General features: G+C 48.0%; 1 protein-coding gene across 1 annotated transcript; it reads right to left on the bottom strand.

Moving 5' to 3' along the window:
* Positions 1-1,339: 1,339 nt before the first annotated feature.
* LOC143810249 (extracellular calcium-sensing receptor-like) lies at positions 1,340-19,408 on the bottom strand. Its single transcript, XM_077293114.1, has 6 exons — positions 19,180-19,408; positions 16,638-16,929; positions 15,673-16,494; positions 8,109-8,333; positions 2,875-2,998; positions 1,340-2,350 (listed from the first exon to the last, which is right to left on the bottom strand). The coding sequence occupies exons 1-6, from the start codon at positions 19,383-19,385 to the stop codon at positions 1,440-1,442; spliced, it is 2,580 nt and encodes an 859-aa protein (XP_077149229.1). The 5' UTR covers positions 19,386-19,408; the 3' UTR covers positions 1,340-1,439.
* Positions 19,409-27,668: the final 8,260 nt, after the last annotated feature.

Genomic DNA, 27,668 nt, shown 5'->3' on the forward strand with positions numbered 1-27,668 from the left:
CAGTTTGTTCCTCCAAGTCCCATCTAATACTATATGTGTGACAGCAGACTGGGTGGATACAGTGATAGGTCATTTATATGTTACTTATATGGTATCCAAGAACTGAGAATAGTGGCCTGCTGATTACAGGCTATCCTGGACCTGAGTACTATATGTACATTAAGTAGCCACCACAAATGGTTTCCAATTTCTGCACCTATCTTCTTATCTAGACACCGGACTGATCCTGTGTGCTCACATTGTTTTTAAAGTTTTTCTGGGTGTTAGCTCTCCCTAGGACAGTTACTGCCTGTATAGCATGAGTGGCCCCTTAGCATCTGGGTAGTGGGGTTCACTAGCGGTTGTAGGGTCTCTTAGGGCCCCTAGGGTCAGCCATCGTTGGAGCGGGGGCGCCAATACGCTCCCCCCTAGGGTGTCAACCTCCGCTGGCAGGTAGGGGTAATCCAGGAGTTTATCTAGGGATGGCTAGCTTTTTCCCATAAATTTTATTGGGTGGTACACGTTTTGGTTTTGTTTTTTGTCACTTAGAGTTGGCATTGTTGCCTTTTTAATAATAAAGATTGTTTCGTTGGGTTTATTTATATGAATTTTTGCAGCTGAAAAAACCCCATAATCTAATAGATACGTGTGTAACCTGGGAGGGACAATATCCCTGGTCCTTTTCCATGCTATTAATATCAACTCACAGTTGTCTGTGAATTTCAAACCTTACGGTTAGTAATGGGGCATCTTATATCTGCCTTTCCATTTCTAACCCTTGGGCTTAATGTCAGCTGAAATTACAAATCTGCATCTACCCCAACCCCAATTGCCATCACCACAGGGCAAGTGGGAAGAGCAATGTTAACCGCCAGAATTTATAGCATCTTATGGGATGGCTCAGAGCTTATTTATTTTAGTCTGGGAGGGGGCCAATATCCATGGCTCCTTTCCATACTATTCATATCAGCCTGCAGCTATTTGTTTAGCCCTTGCTGGTTTTTGATTATGGGGGAAGGCTTTGCTTCTGCTGGTTCAAAAAATTACGAGGAAGACCACTCCTTTTTTAAATATTTTATACATGATATACACAGCAGGTGCTGAATACAACTCCCATAATTGTCGCCTGGTCGCTCTGATCTCACACAGACCAGGCGACAATGGTGAGAGCTGACTTCAGCACACGGCGCCTGGGAACAGCTAACTATACTGCTTTTCCCAAGTATAGCTACGTGTCACATGGGCACACAGACATTACGTGGATGCCACATGAATGTGACACATGGACAGCAAATTTACTGTATACACGAATGTCACATGGATGTCACATTCGTACATACATATCGCACATGGACATGGATCACGAATCTCCCCAGTACTGGTTTTTCTAGTACAGGAATCACCAGGATGTGTGAAAGGGGCCTTAGGAACAGTTTTTGTGTTTTTTGAGCTTTTTAGAGCTAGTTGTAGCTCCTGTTACCACTTACTAAAAGCTCTCGACTATTCCTCTCTGGCCTCAGAAGTAAGATGTAACATTTGGGGAGGAAGATGCAGCTCAGAAGTCCAGCGCTGGAGGACAAGATGGCAAATACCTGCACTGCTACAGTATACTTACCACTGGTGCTCAGATAAGCCGGGATGAATGAGATCCAGACACAGCAGAAGACCAACATACTGAAAGTGATCAGTTTGGCCTCATTGTAGGTTCCCGGAAGGTTCTTTGCTAGAAAGGCTACAAAGAAACTTATCATGGCCAACAAGCCCATGAACCCCAATGTCATGTAGAAGAATACCTCATGCCCTTCATTGCATTCAAATATTATTTTGTGGTTTTCTATCTGAGTGTTCAGTGAAGGGAAAGGAGGTGACTTGTAAAGCCAAACAGAGCAAATAACAATCTGCAACCCGGAGCAAACTCCTATAAGATGACGTGGGATTATGGGTCCTAACCATTTCCGCAGCGGACTGTTAAGTCTGGTGGCTTTAAATGCCAAGATCACCATGATGGTCTTTGCCAGGACTGAGGAGATGCTGATGCAGAAGACCACGCTAAAGAACGTTTGTCTCAGCAGGCAGGTGACCTGGGTTGGTTGACCTATGAAGACCAAGCAGCAGAGGAAGCAGAGCATAAGAGACACCAACAAGATGTAGCTGAGCTCTCGGTTGGTGGCTTTGATGATTGGTGTTTCCTGGTGTTTGGCAAACAATATTAAGATGCAGACAGTAAGAGCTGAGAAGATAACGATCATCATGACCAACATAATTCCTAATGGTTCCTCATACGTAAGAAATTCTATCACTTTTTGGATGCATTTGTCTTTCTCTTCATTCGACCACTGATCAGGAGGACACTTAAGACACTCACTGGCATCTGAAATATAAGAAGATATCATCTGAGATGTAGGCAAAATGTTGTGATATTTACCTCTTAGAGTGGATATATCTATGGACAATATAGTTCAGCAGCCTCCTGGCTTTCATTGAAGATACTCAGCAGAAGGTGAAAACTTTATTTACCGGTAATGCTCGAAGGCAAAATGTATGCAAAGTAACTTAAATCAGTGAAAGAGAGTCCTCTACAAGAAAGAGAGAATGGTGCTATACTCTGAGTTTAGGAGGAGCAAGAACTCCAAAACATTGGTGTCTATGTTTGTTTTTGAATAGTCTCTAGTTTTGTTTATTAGAATACTAGATGGCTTTTTTTCCTATTAAACATTGGCTGTAAATACATTTTTCATACAGCATAGAATCTTTTCAATGACAGTTAGTACCGCACCCCACAGCTGAGTCTCATGATGGACATACACAGGTTTTTCTGATTTGGCTAATATGAGCATTTTTGTATACAGTAGAACATATAACAATGCCCATGTCTAATTGGGTGGAAGATCTTACCGGTGTTGTTGGCCATCTCACCCACAGAACAGGGGAGGCAGTTGTAGCAGCAGACAGGCTTTCCCTGTTGTGGAACCTTTCTGTACCCGGGAAGACACTGGTCACTGCAGACAGAACTGGGTATCTACAAGCAGTAAAGTCAAGAAGACCATTGGATCGCAGAAACATGGACGGATCATACTTATTCTTATGATATTTAGGCATTTTTTAAACTTAATTTACAGGCTCTACAGACAATAATTTGTGTAGTTACAGATCAGATAAACATGAAAGTCTATAGAGCTATAGGTCAGATCTTCCCTAGTCTGTGGAGCTACAGATCAGATCTACACAAGAGTCTGTGGAGCTACAGATCAGATTTACACAATTTGTCTGAGGAGCTGCAGATCAGATCTACACCGGAGTCTGAGGACGTTGCTACGGATCAGATCTACACAAGAGTCTGAAGAGGTTACTACAGATCAGATAATACACAAGAATCTGAGAACGGAGCTAAAGATCAGAGCTACACAAGAGTTTGAGGAGCTGCAGATAGATCTACAGAAAGGAGTGTGTGGAGCTACAGATTAGATCTACAGACGAGTGTGTGGAGCTACAGATTAGATCTACAGACGAGTGTGTGGAGCTACAGATTAGATCTACAGACGAGTGTGTGGAGCTTCAGATCACATCTACAGACGAGTGTGTGGAGCTACAGATTAGATCTACAGACGAGTGTGTGGAGCTTCAGATCACATCTACAGACGAGTGTGTGGAGCTACAGATTAGATCTACAGACGAGTGTGTGGAGCTTCAGATCACATCTACAGACGAGTGTGTGGAGCTACAGATTAGATCTACAGACGAGTGTGTGGAGCTTCAGATCACATCTACAGACGAGTGTGTGGAGCTACAGATTAGATCTACAGACGAGTGTGTGGAGCTACAGATCACATCTACAGACAAGAGTGTGGAGCTACAGATTAGATCTACAGACGAGTGTGTGGAGCTACAGATCACATCTACAGACAAGAGTGTGTGGACTGGAGCTATAGATCAGATCTACACCATTCTCTAGCTATATCATGTGTGAACTCAATATTCAACATATTCACAATGGAGTCCGGGTTGTCAATTATTTAGGCCCGGTGATGATCATACGTGACCCTCATCATGTCCATCTCTTTCCATGTTGTTCACAAATCTTTATTTTAAAGTTAAAAAGTTTAACTAGTAACGCTAAATGCCTTGTATAAGAATGTAATGAAATAGATTAAAAACACAAACTTTCATTAACTAAAAATTACACCGCATATATATGTGGTGCCCCAGGGTCCTGGTCATCACAGTGGCATTGCTTTCCCATAGGGGAGAGGGATGTCACGCTTAGGAGCGATGAAGGATATCTTTCACCAGGTAATTCTCACATACAACATTCTGGCTGGAGAGGAAGTTAGATAGTAGTCTGTCATAGGACAGAGAAGCAGACAGTTCGTCCCAGACAGCTGAAGAGTGCAGACTGTCAGGGGACCTGAAGAGGGCAGACGGCAGTGAGTGCCAGAAAATCTGAAGGGGCCCTGTAGTCTGAGGTACTACAGCCCCTGGAGAGAGAGATTGCCAGAAGGGAGCTTGTCGTGGAACATCAGCCAAGGTGGAGCTGGTACGATAGGAAAATAGCTGAGCAGACGTGGGGGTCTACAGCTCCTGGCAGAAATAGGAAACTGAGAAGGAAAGAACAGAGGGAGCAGGAGGGAGAAAGCACAGGAGAGAAACACTAGTGGAGCAGAGCTGAGAGAAGGCTGCCTCCCTGGCTAGTGCAGATTTCAGTAGCCGGAAAACCATGGCCGTGCTGAACTCTATAGTGGCATAGCAGAAACTGGCAGGAAAGCTGAATTGTACATCACCTGTCCGCATTTAGACCCAGGAGAAACAGTGATAATTATAGGGCCTGGGTCATCCAAGAGACCCTGTAAAAAGGCCCAGTTCACCTGTCATACGGGTTGTGTCCTAACCTTCATGGGGGACAGAGAGGAACTTTGAGGACCTTATGTGAAGCCTTAGGCAGTAAGGGACCACATCACCACCACACATGGAGGAAGGCTTTGATCTCCACCTGGTGAAGGGGACTCTGGAATCACTTCTAAGCTGGCTGGACACTGCCTGTCCCTGTTGTCAGGTGCCCTGGACTGCGGTTGCCTGAAGCTACAGTAAACCAGGTAAAGACTGCAAACCTGTGTCCTCGTTATTCGCCATACCATCCAACACACCATCGGTGCTCTACACCTGGGAAGCCCTGGGGACTCTGCTTCACCTGTGGGAAGCGTTACCATCTTGCTGCAACAACATCACCCCAGAGGACCCCTTTAAGCAGCGTTGGTCCCTATTGACCGAGAACCACAGGTGGCGTCACGAACAATAGACTTTATCCACAATTCCCCTTAAAAGACCTTTCCCTTTTAATTGGGGCCCAGGGCCATGGACCGGGTCGCAGCCACCCAGGGCCGTATTTCCCACTAGGCACTCGAGGGCACGTGCCTGGGGCGGCGACATTGCGGGGGGGCGGCACCTGAGCAAGGTTTTTTTTTTTTTTTTTTTTAAAGTCCCAGGTCACAAGCGACCGACCGCCCCTCCCCCCCCCGCCTCCCGCCCCCTCCTCCAAGTCCGACCCGCCCTCCTTGAAGACAATACTCACAACTCACACCGGGCGGGGGGCGTGGAGAGCAGCTGCACCATCCAGGAAGTGTCTTCTCCGCGCTGCAGCTCGGAGGAGGCATGGGGCTGGAGGAAGCCGACACTCGCATTTTCATGGAGGAGTTCAGCCGCTCCTCTGCCCAGATGCTGACGCCGGAGAAATCGTATGACAGTCAGCCGGACCGGGACCTGAACGGGCACCTGAAGGTGAGTGCTGCGCAGATGTAGCAGAGCCGAGCGGTCCCGGTCTGGCTGACTGGCAAACTCCGGGCACGCCATCCAAGTCCTGCACTGCCACCCCTGTGTATGCCAGGGCTGCAGGCACGGTATATACCTGGTCCTACGGGGGAATATATATATTCCACCTCCCCGTACGCACATACAGGGGGGGAGGGTGAATATGAGCCATGCATACAGGGGGGGAGGGTGAATATGAGCCATGCATACAGGGGGGGAGGGTGAATATGAGCCATGCATACAGGGGGGGGAGGGTGAATATGAGCCATGCATACGGGGGGGGGGGGGGTGAATATGAGCCATGCATACGGGGGGGGGGTGAATATGAGCCATGCATACAGGGGGGGAGGGTGAATATGAGCCATGCATACAGGGGGGGGAGGGTGAATATGAGCCATGCATACGGGGGGGGGGGGGTGAATATGAGCCATGCATACGGGGGGGGGGTGAATATGAGCCATGCATACAGGGGGGAGGTGAATATGAGCCATGCATGCAGGGGGGGGTGAATATGAGCCATGCATGCAGGGGGGGGGGTGAATATGAGCCATGCATGCAGGGGGGGGTGAATATGAGCCATGCATGCAGGGGGAGGGTGAATATGAGCCATGCATGCAGGGGGAGGGTGAATATGAGCCATGCATACAGGGGGGGGAGGGTGAATGAGCCATGCATACAGGGGGGGGAGGGTGAATGAGCCATGCATACAGGGGGGGAGGTGAATATGAGCCATGCATACAGGGGGGGGAGGTGAATATGAGCCATGCATACAGGGGGGAGGTGTATATGAGCCATGCATGCAGCGGGGGTGTATATGAGCCATGCATGCAGGGGGGGGGTGAATATGAGCCATGCATGCAGGGGGAGTGTGAGCCATGCATACAGGGGGGGGGGGGAGTGTGAGCCATGCATACAGGGGGGAATATGAGCCATGCATACAGGGGGGGGGGTCATTATACAGTATCATGGAGAACTGTGTGTGGCCATTATACAGTATTGAGCATCATGTGTGGCCGTTGTACAGTATTGAGCATCATGTGTGGCCGTTGTACAGTATTGAGCATCATGTGTGGCCGTTGTACAGTATTGAGCATCATGTGTGGCCGTTGTACAGTATTGAGCATCATGTGTGGCCGTTATACAGTATGGAGCATCATGTGTGGCCCATGGCCATTATACAATATGGAGCATCATGTGTGGCCGTTATACAGTATGGAGAACTGTGTGTGGCCATTATACAGTATGGAGCATCATGTGTGGCCCATGGCCATTATACAATATGGAGCATCATGTGTGGCCGTTATACAGTATGGAGAACTGTGTGTGGCCATTATACAGTATGGAGCATCATGTGTGGCCATTATACAGTATGGAGCACTGTGGCCATATTTTTTCGTTTATAATTATTGTATATAAAACAGTGTGATCAGCAGTGCTAATTGGCTGTGGTTGGGACGTGGATATGGGTGTGACTAGTTGTGAAATGGGTGTGGTCAGAGGCGTGGCCTAAAATTTGCCGCGGCGCGCTACGCGCGCCGCACACTTCGTACCTCCTTCCCTTCTTCAAAAGTTGGGAGGTATGGTACCACATTTGCCAGATCATGGCAAGTGCCGCAAATACCATAGGGAATGAATGAGGCCGACCGCAGTGTTGCCGTAAGTGATCCGTTACGTGGCAGATGCAGAAAAACTGCCCCATCTGCTGCAAAAGGCGACTTTCACATCAGCGATTCTTGCTAAAGTCACTGCCGATAGTGTCATACTCACCAAAGGGGGAGGCAGCGCTAAAAGTGCCTAGGGCAGCAGAAGCTCTAAATACGGCCCTGCAGCCACCATGACATCCCCTCTAAGACCAGACCCGGTACCGAGTACCCCATGGCCCAGGCGGGTGACTCATGTACAATACACACATTACACACAAACTTAAACCTACAATACATAAGTACATTCATAGTGTATGTATGTGTTTCCGCTGTCAGTAAGTAAATCGTTTTGCATTTTTTAAACTGTATTTGATGTTAAATCCTAGAATTTCCTAATTTCTGGATCTAGGTGTAAAGGGGAGGCCGCCTCTCCATTAGGACAGCATTCGGCTGTCAGTCAGGTGTAATTTACAAGGGGCCGTATTCCTGGAAGATTAGTGTGAGTCATTGAGGAGCCGCTCTCCGTATGTCACGACTGTGGACTACAGGTCACATTTACCTGCCGTCTTGTGGCCATCGATCCCAGGAGACACTAATCCCTCTGCCCATGTTGATACCTGCCCAATAATACTTCTTCTGCAGAGCATATTATTATGTAAAAGTCCTGGTCTTCTCTCTACTCACATGTGAAAACTGCTCATTCCACAAAATGGAGCTAATATTCAATGTTATTTTGTCTCCACCTTTTGATTCTGTGTCGATTTTTCCCACTTTCACCAGATTAAAGCTGTTCTGGAGAACCTGAACGTTTATGATGTCATAGGAAGCTGTGAGGTCACCATCAGCATCAAATGTTAACACCTCCCCTGACCAGGTATGGAAACTTGATTTCTTGAGGTGATGAAGCACCTGTAGAAGTGGTACATAGTCAGTAAATATTAAAGAATTCTTCATGGTCGCCATTTTAAATATGGTTCATGCTCCCAAGCTCAACGGTCAACACTTAGCCAGGGTTTGGCTCTTCAATCAGTTACCAGTCAAGTGGCTGGAAATAATTTAGGTCTCATTCCTTTGGACCATTGTGGCACCCCAGGAGTTCGGGTACCACAGTGGTGCTGCCTTCCTCTCGGAGAGGGTAGTGCCATGCCAGGAGACAAGAGGGATCCCTTCGGTAGGTAATCCCACACACACAACAGATTCTGAATCCAGGCCAGAAGGGGGAGCTCAAAACCCGGTTTTAGGGGAGCTCCTGGTCTGGAGGAGGAGCCAGACAGTTGGTCCAGGGAGACCAGAGAGAGCAGACATCTGGTAGAGACGAGGGAGAGGAAAGGACCAGTGAAGAGATTAGGAGCTCTGGAAGGCTGTGATTGGGCCTCCTGTGAGTCAGAGCGCAGAAACCGGGCACCGGAGCCCGAGGCTGAGGGGAGCTGCAAGCCTCATAGCAGAACTGGAGGGCATAGGACTGCATGCAAATTGCCCATGCCACACCTGAGGTACAGCAGCAGTTAGAGCCTGGAGCCAGAGACCCCAAGAGGATGGCTCAAACTGCCTACCATGCAGGTACTGTCCCAGGACAGGAGAGAGAAAGGGGTACCTTGCCACTAAGCTACAGGTAGCAAGGAACCAGAAAAGCAGCGCATAGTGGAAGGCTCCCAACCTGATCTGCCAAGGGGAATTCCACTTGTTTCCGGGCTGCCTGGACTCCTTCTACACCTGTTGCCAGTACCCTGGACTGAGGTGACTACTACTTTAGTAAACCAGGTAAAGGCTACAAACCTGTGTCCTGTGTTATTTACCGGCAACCCACCATCCTTGCCATACACCTTGGGAGCCCTGGGGACCCTGTTATGACCCCAATGGCAGAGGGTCTCAGAAATAAATACCAAGTCTGCAAACACAAAAAACCAGCTCATAGGGCAGTGGTAACTGGGCTGACCGTATATCTAATCCTAGCACCACAAATAGCAGCAGCCGGGGAACGTGCCTACGTTGGTTCTAGACATCTCGCGCCAGCCGGAGAACTAACTAACCCTAGAAGGGAAAAGATAGACCTTTCTTGCCTCCAGAGAAAAGACCCCAAAAGTTGGATACAAGCCCCCAACAAATAATAACGGTGAGGTAAGAAGAAAAGACAAACGTAAGAATGAACTAGGTATTTAGCAAAGAGAGGCCCACTGACTAATAGCAGAATATAGTAAGATGACTTATACGGTCAGCAAAAACCCTATCAAAATGTCCACGCTGGATATTCAAGAACCCCCGAACCGTCTAACGGCCCGGGGGGAGAATACCAGCCCCCTAGAGCTTCCAGCAAAATCAGGAATCACATTTAGTACAAGCTGGACAAAAAATAAGAGCAATGCAAATAACCAAAAATCAAGGAAGCAAGACTTAGCTTAATTTTGCAAGAACCAGGATAAGCAGACAGGAGCAAACAGAAAGGACTGATTACAACGATGCCAGGCACCAGACTGAGAATTCAGGAAGTTAATATAGCAACACCCCTGGACTAACGACCCAGGTGGGTGCCAAACTGAGGAAAGACAATCCCAGAGTCATATCACTAGTGACCACAAGAGGGAGCCAAAAAAGTCTAATTCACAACAGTACCCCCCCTTTAAGGAGGGGTCACCGAACCCTCACCAAGACCACCAGGGCGATCAGGATGAGCAGCGTGAAAGGCACGAACTAAATCGGCCGCATGCACATCAGAGGCAACCACCCAGGAATTATCCTCCTGACCATAGCCCTTCCACTTGACCAGATACTGAAGCCTCCGCCTGGAGAGACGAGAATCCAAGATCTTCTCCACCACGTACTCCAACTCGCCCTCAACCAACACCGGAGCAGGAGGCTCAACAGAAGGAACCACAGGTACAACGTACCGCCGCAACAAAGACCTATGGAACACGTTGTGAATGGCAAACGACACCGGAAGATCCAAGCGAAAGGACACAGGATTAAGGATTTCCAATATCTTGTAAGGACCGATGAAGCGAGGCTTAAATTTAGGAGAGGAGACCTTCATAGGAACAAATCGAGAAGACAGCCATACCAAATCCCCAACACGAAGTCGGGGACCCACACCGCGGCGGCGGTTGGCAAAATGCTGAGCCTTCTCCTGTGACAACTTTAAGTTGTCCACCACATGATTCCAAATCTGCTGCAACCTATCCACCACAGAATCTACCCCAGGACAGTCAGAAGGCTCCACATGTCCCGAGGAAAAACGAGGATGGAAACCAGAGTTGCAGAAAAATGGCGAAACCAAAGTAGCGGAACTAGCCCGATTATTAAGGGCAAACTCAGCCAACGGCAAGAAGGTCACCCAATCATCCTGATCTGCAGAAACAAAACACCTCAAATAAGCCTCCAGAGTCTGATTAGTTCGTTCCGTTTGTCCATTAGTCTGAGGATGAAAGGCAGACGAAAACGACAAATCAATGCCCATCTTAGCACAAAAGGATCGCCAGAACCTGGAAACAAACTGGGATCCTCTGTCAGACACGATATTCTCAGGAATGCCGTGTAAACGAACCACATTCTGAAAGAACAAAGGAACCAGATCGGAAGAGGAAGGCAGCTTAGGCAAAGATACCAAATGGACCATCTTGGAAAAGCGATCACATACCACCCAGATGACAGACATGCCCTGAGACACCGGAAGATCTGAAATGAAATCCATGGAAATGTGTGTCCAAGGCCTCTTCGGGACAGGCAAGGGCAAGAGCAACCCGCTGGCACGAGAACAGCAAGGCTTAGCTCGAGCACAAGTCCCACAGGACTGCACAAATGACCGCACATCCCGTGACAAGGAAGGCCACCAAAAGGACCTAGCCACCAAATCTCTGGTGCCAAAAATTCCCAGATGCCCTGCCAACACCGAGGAATGAACCTCGGAAATGACTCTGCTGGTCCACTTATCAGGAACAAACAGTCTGTCAGGTGGACAAGAGTCAGGTCTACCAGCCTGAAATCTCTGCAACACACGTCGCAAATCCGGAGAAATGGCTGACAAGATTACTCCCTCTTTAAGAATACCAACTGGTTCTGCGACTCCAGGAGAGTCAGGCACAAAGCTCCTTGAAAGAGCATCAGCCTTCACATTCTTTGAACCTGGTAAATACGAGACCACAAAGTCAAAACGGGAGAAAAACAATGACCAACGGGCCTGTCTAGGATTCAGGCGTTTAGCAGACTCGAGATACATCAGATTTTTGTGATCAGTCAAGACCACCACACGATGCTTAGCACCCTCGAGCCAATGACGCCACTCCTCAAATGCCCACTTCATGGCCAGCAACTCCCGATTGCCAACATCATAATTCCACTCAGCAGGCGAAAACCTCCTAGAGAAAAAAGCACATGGTCTCATTACAGAGCAACCAGGGCCTCTCTGCGACAAAACGGCCCCTGCCCCAATCTCAGAAGCATCCACTTCAACCTGAAAGGGAAGTGAGACATCAGGCTGGCACAAAACAGGCGCTGAAGTAAACCGGCGCTTCAACTCTTGGAAAGCTTCCACGGCTGCAGGAGCCCAGTTAGCAACATCAGAACCTTTCTTGGTCATATCCGTCAAAGGTTTAACAACGCTAGAAAAATTAGCGATAAAACGACGGTAGAAGTTAGCAAAACCCAAGAACTTCTGAAGACTCTTAACTGACGTGGGTTGAGTCCAATCATGAATAGCTCGGACCTTGACTGGGTCCATCTCCACCGCAGAAGGGGAAAAAATAAAACCCAAAAAGGGAACCTTCTGTACTCCAAAGAGACACTTTGAGCCCTTAACAAACAAAGCATTCTCACGCAAGACCTGAAACACCATCCTGACCTGCTCTACATGCGAGTCCCAATCATCAGAAAAAAACAGAATATCATCCAGATAAACAATCATAAATTTATCCAGATACTTCCGGAAAATATCATGCATAAAGGACTGAAACACTGAAGGAGCATTAGAGAACCCCAATGGCATCACCAAGTACTCAAAATGACCTTCGGGCGTATTAAATGCAGTTTTCCATTCATCTCCCTGCTTAATGCGCACAAGGTTGTACGCACCACGAAGATCTATCTTGGTGAACCACTTGGCACCTTTAATCCGGGCAAACAAGTCCGACAACAGAGGCAAAGGATACTGAAATTTAACAGTGATTTTATTCAGAAGCCGATAGTCAATACAAGGTCTCAGAGATCCGTCCTTCTTGGCCACAAAAAAGAATCCCGCACCAAGAGGGGAAGAGGATGGACGGATATGCCCCATCTCCAGAGATTCCTTGATATATGAACGCATTGCGGTATGCTCAGGTACAGACAGATTAAATAGTCTTCCCTTAGGAAATTTACTACCTGGAATCAAATCTATAGCGCAGTCACAGTCCCTATGAGGAGGCAGAGCACTGGACCTGGACTCGCTGAATACATCCTGAAAATCAGACAAATACTCAGGAACTTCCGAAGGAGTAGAGGAAGCAATAGACACCGGCGGGGAATCACCATGAATTCCCTGACAGCCCCAACTTGACACAGACATTGCCTTCCAATCCAAGACTGGATTATGAGTCTGTAACCATGGTAGACCCAAAACGACCAAATCATGCATTTTATGCAGAACAAGAAAACGAATCACCTCCCGATGTTCAGGAGTCATACACATGGTTACCTGTGTCCAAAACTGCGGTTTATTTTCCGCCAATGGCGTAGCATCAATACCTCTAAGAGGGATAGGATTTACCAATGGCTCAAGAACAAAACCACAGCGCCTGGCAAATGACAGATCCATAAGACTCAGGGCAGCACCTGAATCCACAAACGCCATAACAGGGTAGGAAGACAATGAGCAAATTAAAGTCACAGACAAAATAAATTTAGGTTGCAAATTACCAATGGCGACAGGGCTACCAACCCTTGTTAGGCGTTTAGAGCATGCTGATATAACATGTGTAGAATCACCACAGTAAAAACACAACCCATTCTGACGTCTATGATTTTTCCGTTCATTTCTAGTCTGAATTCTATCACATTGCATTAAATCAGGTTTTTGTTCAGACAACACCACCAGAGGATTAGCGGTTTTGCGCTCCCGCAAACGCCGATCAATTTGAATAGCCAGCGCCATGGAATCATTCAGACTTGTAGGAATGGAGAAACCCACCATCACATTCTTAATGGCTTCAGAAAGGCCATTTCTGAAATTTGCGGCCAGAGCACACTCATTCCACTGAGTAAGCACGGACCATTTCCGAAATTTTTGGCAATACACTTCAGCTTCATCCTGGCCCTGAGAAATAGCCAGCAAGGCTTTTTCTGCCTGAATTGCAAGATTGGGTTCCTCGTAAAGCAATCCGAGCGCCAGAAAAAACGCATCAATATTCGCCAATGCCGGATCTCCTGGCGCTAGCGAGAAAGCCCAATCCTGAGGGTCGCCCCGCAAGAAAGAGATAACAATTTTAACTTGCTGAGCTGAGTCTCCAGACGAACGGGGTCTCAGAGATAGAAACAATTTACAATTATTCCTGAAATTCCTAAACTTAAATCGGTCTCCAGAGAACAGTTCAGGAATAGGTATTTTAGGTTCAGACATTGGACTACTGGTAACAAAATCTTGTATGCTCTGCACACGAGCAGCAAGCTGATCCACACTTGTAATCAAAGTCTGGACATTCATGTCTGCAGCAAGCACAAGCCACTCAGAGGTAAAGGGGAGGAAGAAAGAAAAAAAAAAAAAACTCAGAATTTCCTTTCTTATTATCCCACTTCTGCAATGCATTAAACATTCAATGTTGGCCTGGCATACTGTTATGACCCCAATGGCAGAGGGTCTCAGAAATAAATACCAAGTCTGCAAACACAAAAAACCAGCTCATAGGGCAGTGGTAACTGGGCTGACTGTATATCTAATCCTAGCACCACAAATAGCAGCAGCCGGGGAACGTGCCTACGTTGGTTCTAGACGTCTCGCGCCAGCCGGAGAACTAACTAACCCTAGAAGGGAAAAGATAGACCTTTCTTGCCTCCAGAGAAAAGACCCCAAAAGTTGGATACAAGCCCCCAACAAATAATAACGGTGAGGTAAGAAGAAAAGACAAACGTAAAAATGAACTAGGTATTTAGCAAAGAGAGGCCCACTGACTAATAGCAGAATATAGTAAGATGACTTATACGGTCAGCAAAAACCCTATCAAAATGTCCACGCTGGATATTCAAGAACCCCCGAACCGTCTAACGGCCCGGGGGGAGAATACCAGCCCCCTAGAGCTTCCAGCAAAATCAGGAATCACATTTAGTACAAGCTGGACAAAAAATAAGAGCAATGCAAATAACCAAAAATCAAGGAAGCAAGACTTAGCTTAATTTTGCAAGAACCAGGATCAGCAGACAGGAGCAAACAGAAAGGACTGATTACAACGATGCCAGGCACCAGACTGAGAATTCAGGAAGTTAATATAGCAACACCCCTGGACTAACGACCCAGGTGGGTGCCAAACTGAGGAAAGACAATCCCAGAGTCATATCACTAGTGACCACAAGAGGGAGCCAAAAAAGTCTAATTCACAACAGGACCCTGCTTCACCTGTGGGAAGCATCACCATCTTACTGCAACAACACCACCCCAGAGGACCCCTTAAGCAGTGTCATTCCCTACTGTCCGATAACCTCAGGTGGCATCATGAATATAGACTTCATTAAACCCCTAAAAGACCTTCCCCTTTAATTTGAGTGGCCAGGGCACGGACCGGGTCTCTGCTACCGTGACCACCCCATTAATCGGTGCCGAGTACCCCAGTCCCTGGCGGGTGACTCGCCATGTTCTGTGAAATTATCTGGTGGTGAATAAACAATCTCAGAGAATATTATGGGTTGGGTTTTTACTATTGACTATGAGGAAATCCTGATCCATAAAGTTTGTTTAGAATGCTGTTCAAAAAGTAATGAACCCATGGTTTTCTGATTTGCACCGTTGAGTAATGTATCTGTTCCACGATTGACATAAATGAGAACAAGTAGGTAGAAATCCTCCATCTTATTGTTCACACTGAGGGAACAATGGTTGCACAATAAAATGGTAAGTTGTTCTAAGCTAAGACAATGTCTGAAGTCACATAATCTCACTGAATACATTATATATATATATCATATATAATATATATACATTATATATTATATATATATATATATATATATATATATATATATATATATATATATATATATATATATATATATATATATATATATCAATACGTACCTTCCAAGGTTTAACATCACTAAATTTCTTGCAGATTCCATCATGGCAGCCAAGAAGTGAGTGCAAGGCATGAGCGTAGGCATAAACTGCTAAGTATGCATGGTAGGTGTAACTCAGGTCATTGGTCTCGAATAACAATGCCATTTTTTCTCCAAGCTCCTCTTTCCCTGTGCATTGGACTGTGTCATTTGTATCAAGGACATCTGAGGTTTGCAGGTCCCTGTCCCCATTAGTCCACTTGCAGTTGAATGCTTTCTCCCAGAATACTCTGATAAATGGGTATGAAGAATGGTCAGATGGACTCAGATTGAGAAGAAATCTCTCAAATCCAGGCATATCTCCTGTTTTTGGAATCAATCCAATGGTGCCGTTCAAAACCTTCCAGGTATTTTTAGAATAAAGTCCTGGAGTGATTGCAAAGGAAGCTGAAGTTATGAATATCTTCCCAGTCGCACCCTCAGCAAACAGAGCATCTAGCAGAGCTTTCGTGTGGACCTCAGGACTGTGCAGAACAATCACATTGACCGTGCTTTTCTTAATGACCTGGACCTTGCTGGAAATCTGTCTGGCTGAATAGCTCAGGTGGATTTTCTCCAGGAAGGCTATACAAACTCCGCTTCTCTCCATACTGGCTTGGATGACTTGTGCTCCTTGTAGCCCCACATCATTGTCCACCACCAACATTCCCACCCATGTCCAACCAAAATGACCAACCAGCTGAGAAAGAGCAATGTTCTGAAACGCATTGCTAGGTACTGTGCGGAAGAATGATGGGAAGTTAATCTTATTACTAAGGCTGGACAGGGTAGCCCCATGGCTGATCTAGAAAAGACACATAATCTATTTTAGAATCCATGAAATTTCAAATAAAAGAATTTAAGTTGAATTTTTAACTTTTCATTACGAGAGCAAAAAGCAGAAAAAAAATTGTCGTTATAGGTGAGATGACTCTACAAATGCATTACCTGGGGGTAATGGAGGACACCAAGGATGCGAGCTATTGGAAGAGATAAAGCAGATAAAAGATCCCCCACGATCCCAGCTTTGACAGACTGGAGGTAACAATCATAATCTGGAATAGGGTTAGCAGTTCCGGATAACAAGGACATGACTCCTCTGATTGCTCTCAGTTCAGACATACAAGTGTCTACGAGACTGAGGCCCAATGTGACATTAGGCAGGAGGTTCGGAGACCCATTAACTTCACTTAGTGCAAACATGAGGCCAAGAACATCTCGGTAATAACGAATGTGAAACCTGTGAGAACCAGAAGATAATGGAAGCTTTATAGTTTATTTTATAGTCACTCGTTATTCTGTAATATATGGAGGTTACAAGAAACTTGAAGAAGACATTATCAAAAGATCAATAAATTGCCAACCTTGTCATGTAGCAATATGGTCACATCAAAGTTCACTTTGGCCTATTTTTCCTCTCTAGTGACCTGACGGCTTGACAAAAGCTCAAATGTCACCAATGACCTCTTAACCGCCAAGAGCAAGCGACACTACTCTGTCCTCCTCCTCCTCGACCTGTCGGCTGCCTTTGACACAGTGGACCATTCCCTATTATTACAGACCCTCTCATCCCTTGGCATCACAGACTTGGCCCTATCCTGGATCTCATCATACCTAACAGACCGGACATTCAGCGTCTCCCACTCACACACCACCTCCTCACCTCGCCCCCTATCTGTCGGAGTCCCACAAGGTTCAGTCCTTGGGCCCCTGCTCTTCTCCATTTACACCTTTGGCCTGGGACAGCTCATAGAATCTCATGGCTTTCAGTATCACCTCTATGCTGATGACACACAGATCTACATCTCTGGGCCAGATATCACCTCCCTACTATCCAGAATCCCTCAATGTCTGTCCACTATTTCATCCTTCTTCTCCGCTAGATTTCTAAAACTTAACATGGACAAAACAGAATTCATCATCTTTCCCCCATCTCACGTGACCCCCCCAACGAACCTATCCATTACAGTAAATGGCTGCCCACTCTCCCCAGTCCCACAAGCTCGCTGCCTCGGGGTAATCCTTGACGCTGATCTCTCCTTCAAACCACATATCCAAGCCCTTTCCACTTCCTGCCGACTTCAACTCAAAAATATTGCACGAATCCGTTCATTCCTCAACCAAGAATCTGCAAAAACCCTAGTCCATGCCCTCATCATCTCTCGCCTTGACTACTGCAACCTTCTGCTCTGTGGCCTCCCCTCAAACACTCTCGCACCCCTCCAATCTATTCTAAACTCTGCTGCCCGACTAATCCACCTGTCCCCCCGCTATTCTCCGGCCTCTCCCCTCTGTCAATCCCTTCACTGGCTCCCCATTGCCCAGAGACTCCAGTACAAAACCCTAACCATGACGTACAAAGCCATCCACAACCTGTCTCCTCCTTACATCTGCAACCTCATCTCCCGGTACTTTCCTACACGCAACCTCCGATCCTCACAAGATCTCCTTCTCTACTCCCCTCTTATCTCCTCTTCCCACAATCGCATACAAGATTTCTCTCGCGTATCACCCCTACTCTGGAACCCTCTACCACAACACATCAGACTCTCGCCCACCATCGAAACCTTCAAAAAGAATCTGAAGACCCACCTCTTCCGACAAGCCTACAACCTGCAGTAACCACCGATCGACCAAACCGCTGCATGACCAGCTCTACCCTCACCTACTGTATTCTCACCCATCCCTTGTAGATTGTGAGCCCTCGCGGGCAGGGTCCTCACTCCTCCTGTACCAGTTATGACTTGTATTGTTCAAGATTATTGTACTTGTTATTATGTATACCCCTCCTCACTTGTAAAGCGCCATGGAATAAATGGCGCTATAACAATAAATAATAATAATAATAATAATAATAATAATAAAATGTATTGAGCCAAACATTTTCACGTGTTCGCATGGGCCATTAAAACATTATTAGCACCAAATTTACTAAGACTGTTGCCCACTTTCTTTAAATTTGTACATAAAGAGGATGTTGGGTGACAACTAGCCGGTTGACACTCATCTTTATATTAGACATCATATGCTGCTTTATTTTTTCTGTTGACCTGGAGGACAACACTATTCCTACTGTAACGTTAGAAGCATCAATAGAGGAAAGGATGAACCCACCCTTACCCAGTGAACAATACTGGTTTTGGCATTTCACGGAAAGTTGGTGAGTGTGACATCTACAGTAATTTCACTTTGTCCTATGTGGTTTATAGTGATTTGCAGGCTTCACAAAGGCTCTGAAGTATTGAGCCAACACTATTGCTACCTGTTCACATGGACTATTGTAAAATTTGCTGTGCATTTTCCTAGAGTATAGTCCATCTTCTTTAGATTTGTACATAAAGTGGCTGATGGCTGACAACCAGACAGCTGGAACCCGTCTGTTTATTGGACTTGTGCAGCTCCATTTTTTTCTGTTGTTCTGTGGTATCAGACTGCAGTCCTACTGGAACTAAAGATGCATGAGAAGGAGTAATGATGACAAAACACTTACTTAGTGCATGATACTGGTTTTGGCACCTCCTGGAAAGTTGGTGGTTGGAAGTAAAAGTCAGAGTGAACAACGAAGGTTCCTCCAACTGAAATATCTCCATTCTGGAGGAAGGAATCCATTGTCCATCCCTGAAGGCTGCAGCCAAACTGGGACTGTTCTTCACTCAGCGAAGACAGAAGAAGAAGCACCTGAAGAATTCTCCTCATGAAGGTGGAATGGTCGTCTTAGATGAACCAATGGTATAAACCAGGCCTGGAATCAGAAGAGACAATAACTGAAGCAAAATAAAGACGAACTTCGCTGAACCCTCAGGTTTAGGCTGTTTAGCTTTAACCTTCATAACCCTTGTTCCTCTTTAGTGTTTATCAAGTGATGATCAAGCCCAGACTGAATATTTAGCTGGGAGGCGGGAGGAATCACTGATATAACGTTTTATGCAGTCATAAAATAAAATAATATAGGAAATAAATCTTTAATGGTTCTCATTCATTTCAATGGGTTTCTTTGATGTACAAAGTCCCATAGTAAATTGATAATACCTACCACCTTATTGTGGATGAGCCGTAAGGGGGCTAAGCTGAAAGAGGACATTTGGCCACAGTTTGAAAAACTTTTTTGCCATGTTGCAGGGAAGTAGTGTGATTGCCATATGTGGAGTTGGCTAGGAATTTTACAACAGTTCATGTACAACAATCATAAGTAGTGTTGAGCATTCCGATACCGCAAGTATCGGGTATCGGCCGATACTTGCGGTATCGGAATTCCGATACCGGGATTCCGATACTTGCCGCGTATCGGATACCGGAATCGGAAGTTCTAAGATTCAAAAAGCAGAAATTCAGCCAATGAGATTGATTCCAAGTGTGGGCACATCCTGTTTAGCATGGAGGGCATGAAACTACTGGCAAGGCTGTGATTGGCTGGTGTAATGATGTCATGATGCAGTTTAAAAGTCGCTGGCGCCATTTTGCGATCACTCTGCTGTGAATTCAGTTAGTGACAGGACGCTGTTTGCTGACTGAGGGACAGTTTAGAGATAGCGATTTGCTTCTTTGTGCTTTCCAAAGGCTAATTTAGCAACCGCTGTGTTCACCTACTATTCACCTTGCTTTTGCCTTGTAGCGCTGTTTTCACAGCGATCTGCAGGGTCTGTGTGTGTGTGTGTGTGAGTGCAGCCCAGTCTCCAGTCTGAGTGCAGCCACATAGGCCATCCATAGCTGGTTGTATTCAGTTCAGGGAGGGTGGTTCATTGCCTCATACTGTTCCTTTTTTTTTTTTTTTTCCCAAGTAGTGTAGTCTGCTGCTAATTTATTCAAAAAAATCCTATTAGTGTCTTTCCACCCGTCTCCAGCTAATTTGTGGAAAAACACTACATAGGATAAAGTAGAGGAGGGTTTTTGGGCCTTGCAGCGCCGTTTACGGCTGTCTGCACGGTCTCCGTGTGACTGCAGCTCGCCCTGTAATCTGTGAGCAGCTGTAGCCTGGTTGTCTCCAGCTCAGGGTTTTTCACTGCGTCATACCGCCAAATCAATTTTCTTTTTTTTCAAAGTAGTGTAGTCTGCTGCTAATTAATTTAAAAAAATCCTATTAGTGTCTTTCCACCCGTCTCCAGCTAATTTGTGGAAAAACACTACATAGGATAAAGTAGAGGAGGGTTTTTGGGCCTTGCAGCGCCGTTTACGGCTGTCTGCACGGTCTCCGTGTGACTGCAGCTCGCCCTGTAATCTGTGAGCAGCTGTAGCCTGGTTGTCTCCAGCTCAGGGTTTTTCACTGCGTCATACCGCCAAATCAATTTTCTTTTTTTTCAAAGTAGTGTAGTCTGCTGCTAATTAATTTAAAAAAATCCTATTAGTGTCTTTCCACCCGTCTCCAGCTAATTTGTGGAAAAACACTACATAGGATAAAGTAGAGGAGGGTTTTTGGGCCTTGCAGCGCCGTTTACGGCTGTCTGCACGGTCTCCGTGTGACTGCAGCTCGCCCTGTAATCTGTGAGCAGCTGTAGCCTGGTTGTCTCCAGCTCAGGGTTTTTCACTGCGTCATACCGCCAAATCAATTTTCTTTTTTTTCAAAGTAGTGTAGTCTGCTGCTAATTAATTTAAAAAAATCCTATTAGTGTCTTTCCACCCGTCTCCAGCTAATTTGTGGAAAAACACTACATAGGATAAAGTAGAGGAGGGTTTTTGGGCCTTGCAGCGCCGTTTACGGCTGTCTGCACGGTCTCCGTGTGACTGCAGCTCGCCCTGTAATCTGTGAGCAGCTATAGCCTGGTTGTCTCCAGCTCAGGGTTTTTCACTGCGTCATACCGCCAAATCAATTTTCTTTTTTTTCAAAGTAGTGTAGTCTGCTGCTAATTAATTTAAAAAAATCCTATTAGTGTCTTTCCACCCGTCTCCAGCTAATTTGTGGAAAAACACTACATAGGATAAAGTAGAGGAGGGTTTTTGGGCCTTGCAGCGCCGTTTACGGCTGTCTGCACGGTCTCCGTGTGACTGCAGCTCGCCCTGTAATCTGTGAGCAGCTATAGCCTGGTTGTCTCCAGCTCAGGGTTTTTCACTGCGTCATACCGCCAAATCAATTTTCTTTTTTTTCAAACTAGTGTAGTCTGCTGCTAATTTATTCAAAAAAATCCTATTAGTGTCTTTCCACCCGTCTCCAGCTAATTTGTGGAAAAACACTACATAGGATAAAGTAGAGGAGGGTTTTTGGGCCTTGTAGCGCCGTTTACGTCTGTCTGCACGGTCTCCGTGTGACTGCAGCTCTATCTGTTGTCAGTTCAGCCCCCAAAAAATAAATAAATAATAAAGTTCACCAAACACACCAGTTACACCACTTTACATTTCTGTAGGCCACATTAGCTCATATTTGTGTCTAGTCCACACTTTAGATAATTAGTGCTTCTTATACCTGTTAGGAGGAGTTGCTCAGGAATAAGCACACAAATCCGTTAGTACTTTTCTGCTTATCTTTATCAGTCAACCAAGATGAAGAAGGCAGTGAGTAAGGCACGGGGGCGTGGGAGCCGTCGCGGAGCAGGGAGGGGACGTGGGGATTCTGTGCCTGCTGCGGGCACCGGTGACTCATCAGCACCCACTTTCACCAGGCAACAGTCGTTCATGCGAAGCTTTGTGTCCGAGCGCCGTACACCGCTGCTGCGTGAAGAACAAATTGAAGCTGTTGTCGGATGGATGGCAGCTAATGCATCAACTTCCATTAGTGCCACATCCTCTCAGACACAGAGCACTGGAGAGCAGCCATCTGTCTCTTCACCACCTGCCAAATTGCCCAGGCAGACAGAGAGCCCAGGACAGGAGCCGTCTCTACTTCTGTTCTCTGAATCTCTTGGCTTGGAAACAGGGGGCCAGCCAAGCAGCATTGGAGAAATGGAAGAAGAGGCAGGGTGCAGTGATGCCCAACAGCTTTTTCTGTCTTCCTCTGAAGAGGCGGGTGGGCCAGTGGCTCCGGTCACCACATCGCAGGCCGCATCAGCTGATGATGACACTCAGGTGCCACTTACTGGTGCGTGCTCTGCTGCTGAGACTACCCAGGAGGAGCAGTTGGGGGCAGAGGGTAGTGTAGATGATGAGGTCCTCGACCCATCTTGGCGTGAGGGACAGGAAGGTGGTGGGAGCAGCTCTGAGGAAGAGATTCCCCGTACGGCCCAAAGAGGGAGAGGGAGGGGGAAGACTGCGGATCCTGCAGCCTCCGCTTTGGCACCCGTTAGGAGCATGTCTCTTCCAAAAGCCAAAAAGGGCGCTCCCAAGACTTGCAGTGCCTGGTCCTTTTTTGACACAGTTGCAGATGACATTTGCTATGTCAGATGCAACGTGTGTCATCAAAAAGTCAAAAGAGGTCGAAATGTCAGCAACCTCAATACCTCCAACATGTGGAAACATGTGCGCAACAGGCACCCGGCGGAGTTAGAAAAACACACTGAAGAGGTAGGCCAACCAACAGCGGCAGCTACCACCTCTTCAGCTCGTGTTGCCTCTTCCTCTACCTCACACGCAGCTGGTTCGGCGTCCTCCCAGGATCGCCGTGGAAGAACCTCTGCCCCTGTTGTCCAGAGACCCGCTGTAATTCCACCCGCAGCGCCACTTTCCCAGTCATCCACACACTCCCAGCCCAGTCTACAGCCATCGGTAGTACAGGCATGGGAGAAAAGGCGGCCTTTCTCGTCAAACCACCCACGAGCACAGGCTCTGACTGCAGGCATTGCCAAACTTCTGTCACTGGAAATGCTGTCATTCAGGCTGGTGGAGACTGACAGCTTCCGTGACTTCATGTCATTGGCAGTCCCACAGTACAAAGTGCCCAGCCGCTTTTACTTCAGCAGGCAAGCCGTCCCTGCCCTGCAGAAGCATGTGGAGGGACACATAAAACACGCGCTACTGAACGCCGTCAGTAGCAAGGTCCACCTCACCACCGATGCGTGGACCAGTCAACATGGACAGGGGCGATACCTTTCCCTCACTGCCCATTGGGTTAATGTCGTTGAGCCGGGTACAGACCGTGCGAGTGGCGCAGGACGTGTCCTGCCCACTCCAAGGATTGCAGGAATCCATTCTGTACGCATTGACTCCTCCTCTTACACCAGTTCCTCAGAATCATCGCTGCAGGAGCCGTCACAGTCCACCTCCACATGGACCCGTGATGAACGTGTACCTGTTACGACCGACATGAGCACAGCCGTGGCCAAACGTCAACAGGCCGTCTTGAAATTAATTTTCTTGGGGAATCGTAGCCACACAGCGCAGGAGCTCTGGAATGCCATCAAGCAGGAGAGCGATGTGTGGTTTGTGCCAGCGAATCTCCAGCCAGGCATGGTAGTGTGTGATAATGGCCGAAATCTGGTGGCAGCTCTGGGCCTCGGCAACCTCACTCACATCCCATGTCTGGCACATGTGCTCAATTTGGTCGTGCAGAGCTTTTTGAGGGACTATCCGGATCTTGATGCACTGCTGCACAAGGTCCGCCTAGAGTGTGCTCACTTGCGGCGTTCCAGCACGGCAAAAGCGCGCATTGCGGCTCTGCAGCGCCGACACCGCCTGCCGGAACATCGCATCATATGTGACCTACCTACCAGGTGGAATTCCACGTTACATATGTTGGAGCGGTTGTGTGAGCAGCAGCAAGCTGTAATGGAGTACCAGCTGCTTCAGGCGCAAAAAAGTCGCAGTCAGCGCCGTACAGACTTCACAACCACAGAGTGGGCCACTATGAATGACGTCTGCCAGGTTTTGCGTCCCTTTGATTATTCCACGCGGATGGCGAGTGCAGATGATGCACTAGTCAGCATGACTGTCCCCCTTATCTGCCTGCTTGAAAAATCACTGCAAGCGCTAAGGGATGATGTTGTGGAAGAGGTGGAGGATGAGGATTCACCATTTCCATCATCTTCTGGACAGTCAGCGCCACGTGGTTCCTCACAAACGCGTAGGCAGGGGACCGTTTGTGAGGAGGATGAGGAGGAGTCAATGGAGGAGGAAGACATCCGTCCAGAGGAGGGAGTTACACAATTGTCCAGTACTCAGTGTGTACAGCGAGGGTGGGGTGATGACGAGCGGGCAGAGATCACGCCTCCAGCAGGGGACAGCGTTTCTTGGGCAGTTGGCAGTCTGCAGCACATGGTGGATTACATGCTGCAGTGCCTGAGAAACGACCGCCGCATCGCCCACATTCTCAACATGTCTGATTATTGGGTGTTCACCCTCCTCGATCCTCGCTACCGGGACAACGTAGAAAGCCTCATCACACCGTTGAACCGGGAGCGAAAAATGCGGGAGTACCAAGACACACTGGTCAATTCCATCATCTTCTCCATTCCAACTGAGAGAAGTGCTGCTAGTGCATTCCAAAGCAGCTCAGTGCGTCCAGGCCGTGGTGGAGGCTCTGCACAAAGAGGGAGCAGAAGCAGTGCCTCTGCCCAAGGCAAGACCAGTATGGCCGAACTGTGGCACAGTTTTCTGTGCCCGCCACAAAAGTCTACACCATCACAGACGGCTCCAGTCAGCAGGAGGCAACGTTTCCGTCAGATGGTGACAGACTACATGTCTTGCCCTCTTGCTGTACTCCCAGACGGCTCTTCCCCTTTCAAGTTTTGGGTCTCAAAGCTGGATACATGGCCAGAGCTAAGCCAGTATGCATTGGAGGTGCTGTCTTGCCCTGCGGCCAGTGTATTATCGGAACGTGTCTTTAGTGCTGCAGGTGGTGTACTAACTGACCGTCGCATGCGACTATCCTCCGATAACGTTGACCGGCTTACTTTCCTGAAAATGAACAAGGCCTGGATCTCGCCGGAATTTGCCACTCCTCCTCCTGATTGAATAATTAGGTCACTGTATACGTTATCCAGGTCTCCTGTTGTGTTCATCTTTCTACCACCTGAACTTAAATTCCTGGGCTCCAACACCGCCAGTTGAGGCTCAGACGTGCCGTCTGCACAGTCAAAACATACGACCCAGTGTTATTGGGTTTCAGTAATGTCAGCTGATCCCCAGCTGTGTAGCCGGCAATGTGTCATGCGACCGCCACGCTGACACAACAACTGAAATGTAAGGGAATCTGTCCCCCCCCCCCCAAGGCGTTTGTTACTGAAAGAGCCACCTTGTGCAGCAGTAATGCTGCCCAAGGAAAAGGTAGCTATTTTTGTTTAGCTCCTTGCACACGCAGAACTTAACACTTATAAAATGTGTCCACTGATACCGTAAAACCGTCCCGGAGGTGGGACTTTACTTCGTAATGTGACGCAGCCCAGCCGTCATTCCTACCCCCCCGGCGCCGCGCACCGGCTCCTCAGCGTTGTTTTATTCCGTCCTGGAGCCTGCGCTGTTATGTTATCCCGTGGCCAGGCACACTTAGCGCTGCCCGTCTTCTGGCATCATTTGGTGTCTGGATGGCTGCGCCTGTGCGGCCGCGCTGGCAGAGAGCCCGCCTCGCAGTGTCTTCTGATTTAATCCCACTGGGGGCCTGGGATCCATGGACATGCGCAGTGCATATCTGAACCTCCACCTCTCACTCATTTCCCTATGGCTTCTTCAGACTGTTCGGTGTCAGCTGGTCCCTAACAGCATGCCACGGCCGTGACACCGCACAGTCTGAAGAAGCCATAGGGAGATGAGTGAGAGGTGGAGGTTCAGATATGCAGTGCGCATGTCCATGGATCCCAGGCCCCCAGTGGGATTAAATCAGAAGACACTGCGAGGCGGGCTCTCTGCCAGCGCGGCCGCACAGGCGCAGCCATCCAGACACCAAATGATGCCAGAAGACGGGCAGCGCTAAGTGTGCCTGGCCACGGGATAACATAACAGCGCAGGCTCCTTGACGGAATAAAACAACGCTGAGGAGCCGGTGCGCGGCGCCGGGGGGGTAGGAATGACGGCTGGGCTGCGTCACATTACGAAGGAAAGTCCCACCTCCGGGACGGTTTTACGGTTGCAGGGGACACATTTTATAAGTGTTTAGTTCTGTGTTTGCAAGGAGCATGATGAAAAGAGCCACCTTTTCCTTTTGCATCTTTTGTGCTGCACAAGCTGGCTCTTTCAGCTACAAACGCCTTGGGGGGGGGTTAAAGGTTCCCTTTCGACTTTCTCAGGCTTCGGCCTACATTGTGTTCCTCTGCTTTTCCACCTGTCCCTGGGCTCCAACACCGCCAGTTGCCGTCCAGAAGTGCTGTACGCACAGTCAACAGTCCCTCCTCTGTTATTGGGGTTCAGTAACGTCAGCTGTTCCCCTGCTGTGTGTGTGGCAATCCCTCCTACCTCCTCCAACCTCCTCCTCCTCCACCCGTCCCTGGGCTCCAACACCGCCAGTTGCCGTCCAGAAGTGCTGTACGCACAGTCAACAGTCCCTCCTCTGTTATTGGGGTTCAGTAACGTCAGCTGTTCCCCTGCTGTGTGTGTGGCAATCCCTCCTACCTCCTCCTACCTCCTCCAACCTCCTCCTCCTCCACCTGCCCCTGGGCTCCAACACCGCCAGTTGCCGTCCAGAAGTGCTGTACGCACAGTCAACAGTCCCTCCTCTGTTATTGGGGTTCAGTAACGTCAGCTGTTCCCCTGCTGTGTGTGTGGCAATCCCTCCTACCTCCTCCTACCTCCTCCAACCTCCTCCTCCTCCACCTGCCCCTGGGCTCCAACACCGCCAGTTGCCGTCCAGAAGTGCTGTACGCACAGTCAACAGTCCCTCCTCTGTTATTGGGGTTCAGTAACGTCAGCTGTTCCCCTGCTGTGTGTGTGGCAATCCCTCCTACCTCCTCCAACCTCCTCCTCCTCCACCCGTCCCTGGGCTCCAACACCGCCAGTTGCCGTCCAGAAGTGCTGTACGCACAGTCAACAGTCCCTCCTCTGTTATTGGGGTTCAGTAACGTCAGCTGTTCCCCTGCTGTGTGTGTGGCAATCCCTCCTACCTCCTCCAACCTCCTCCTCCTCCACCCGTCCCTGGGCTCCAACACCGCCAGTTGCCGTCCAGAAGTGCTGTACGCACAGTCAACAGTC

Source organism: Ranitomeya variabilis, chromosome 2 (assembly GCF_051348905.1).
Source record: "Ranitomeya variabilis isolate aRanVar5 chromosome 2, aRanVar5.hap1, whole genome shotgun sequence".
In the NCBI taxonomy this organism is placed as follows: domain Eukaryota; kingdom Metazoa; phylum Chordata; class Amphibia; order Anura; family Dendrobatidae; genus Ranitomeya; species Ranitomeya variabilis.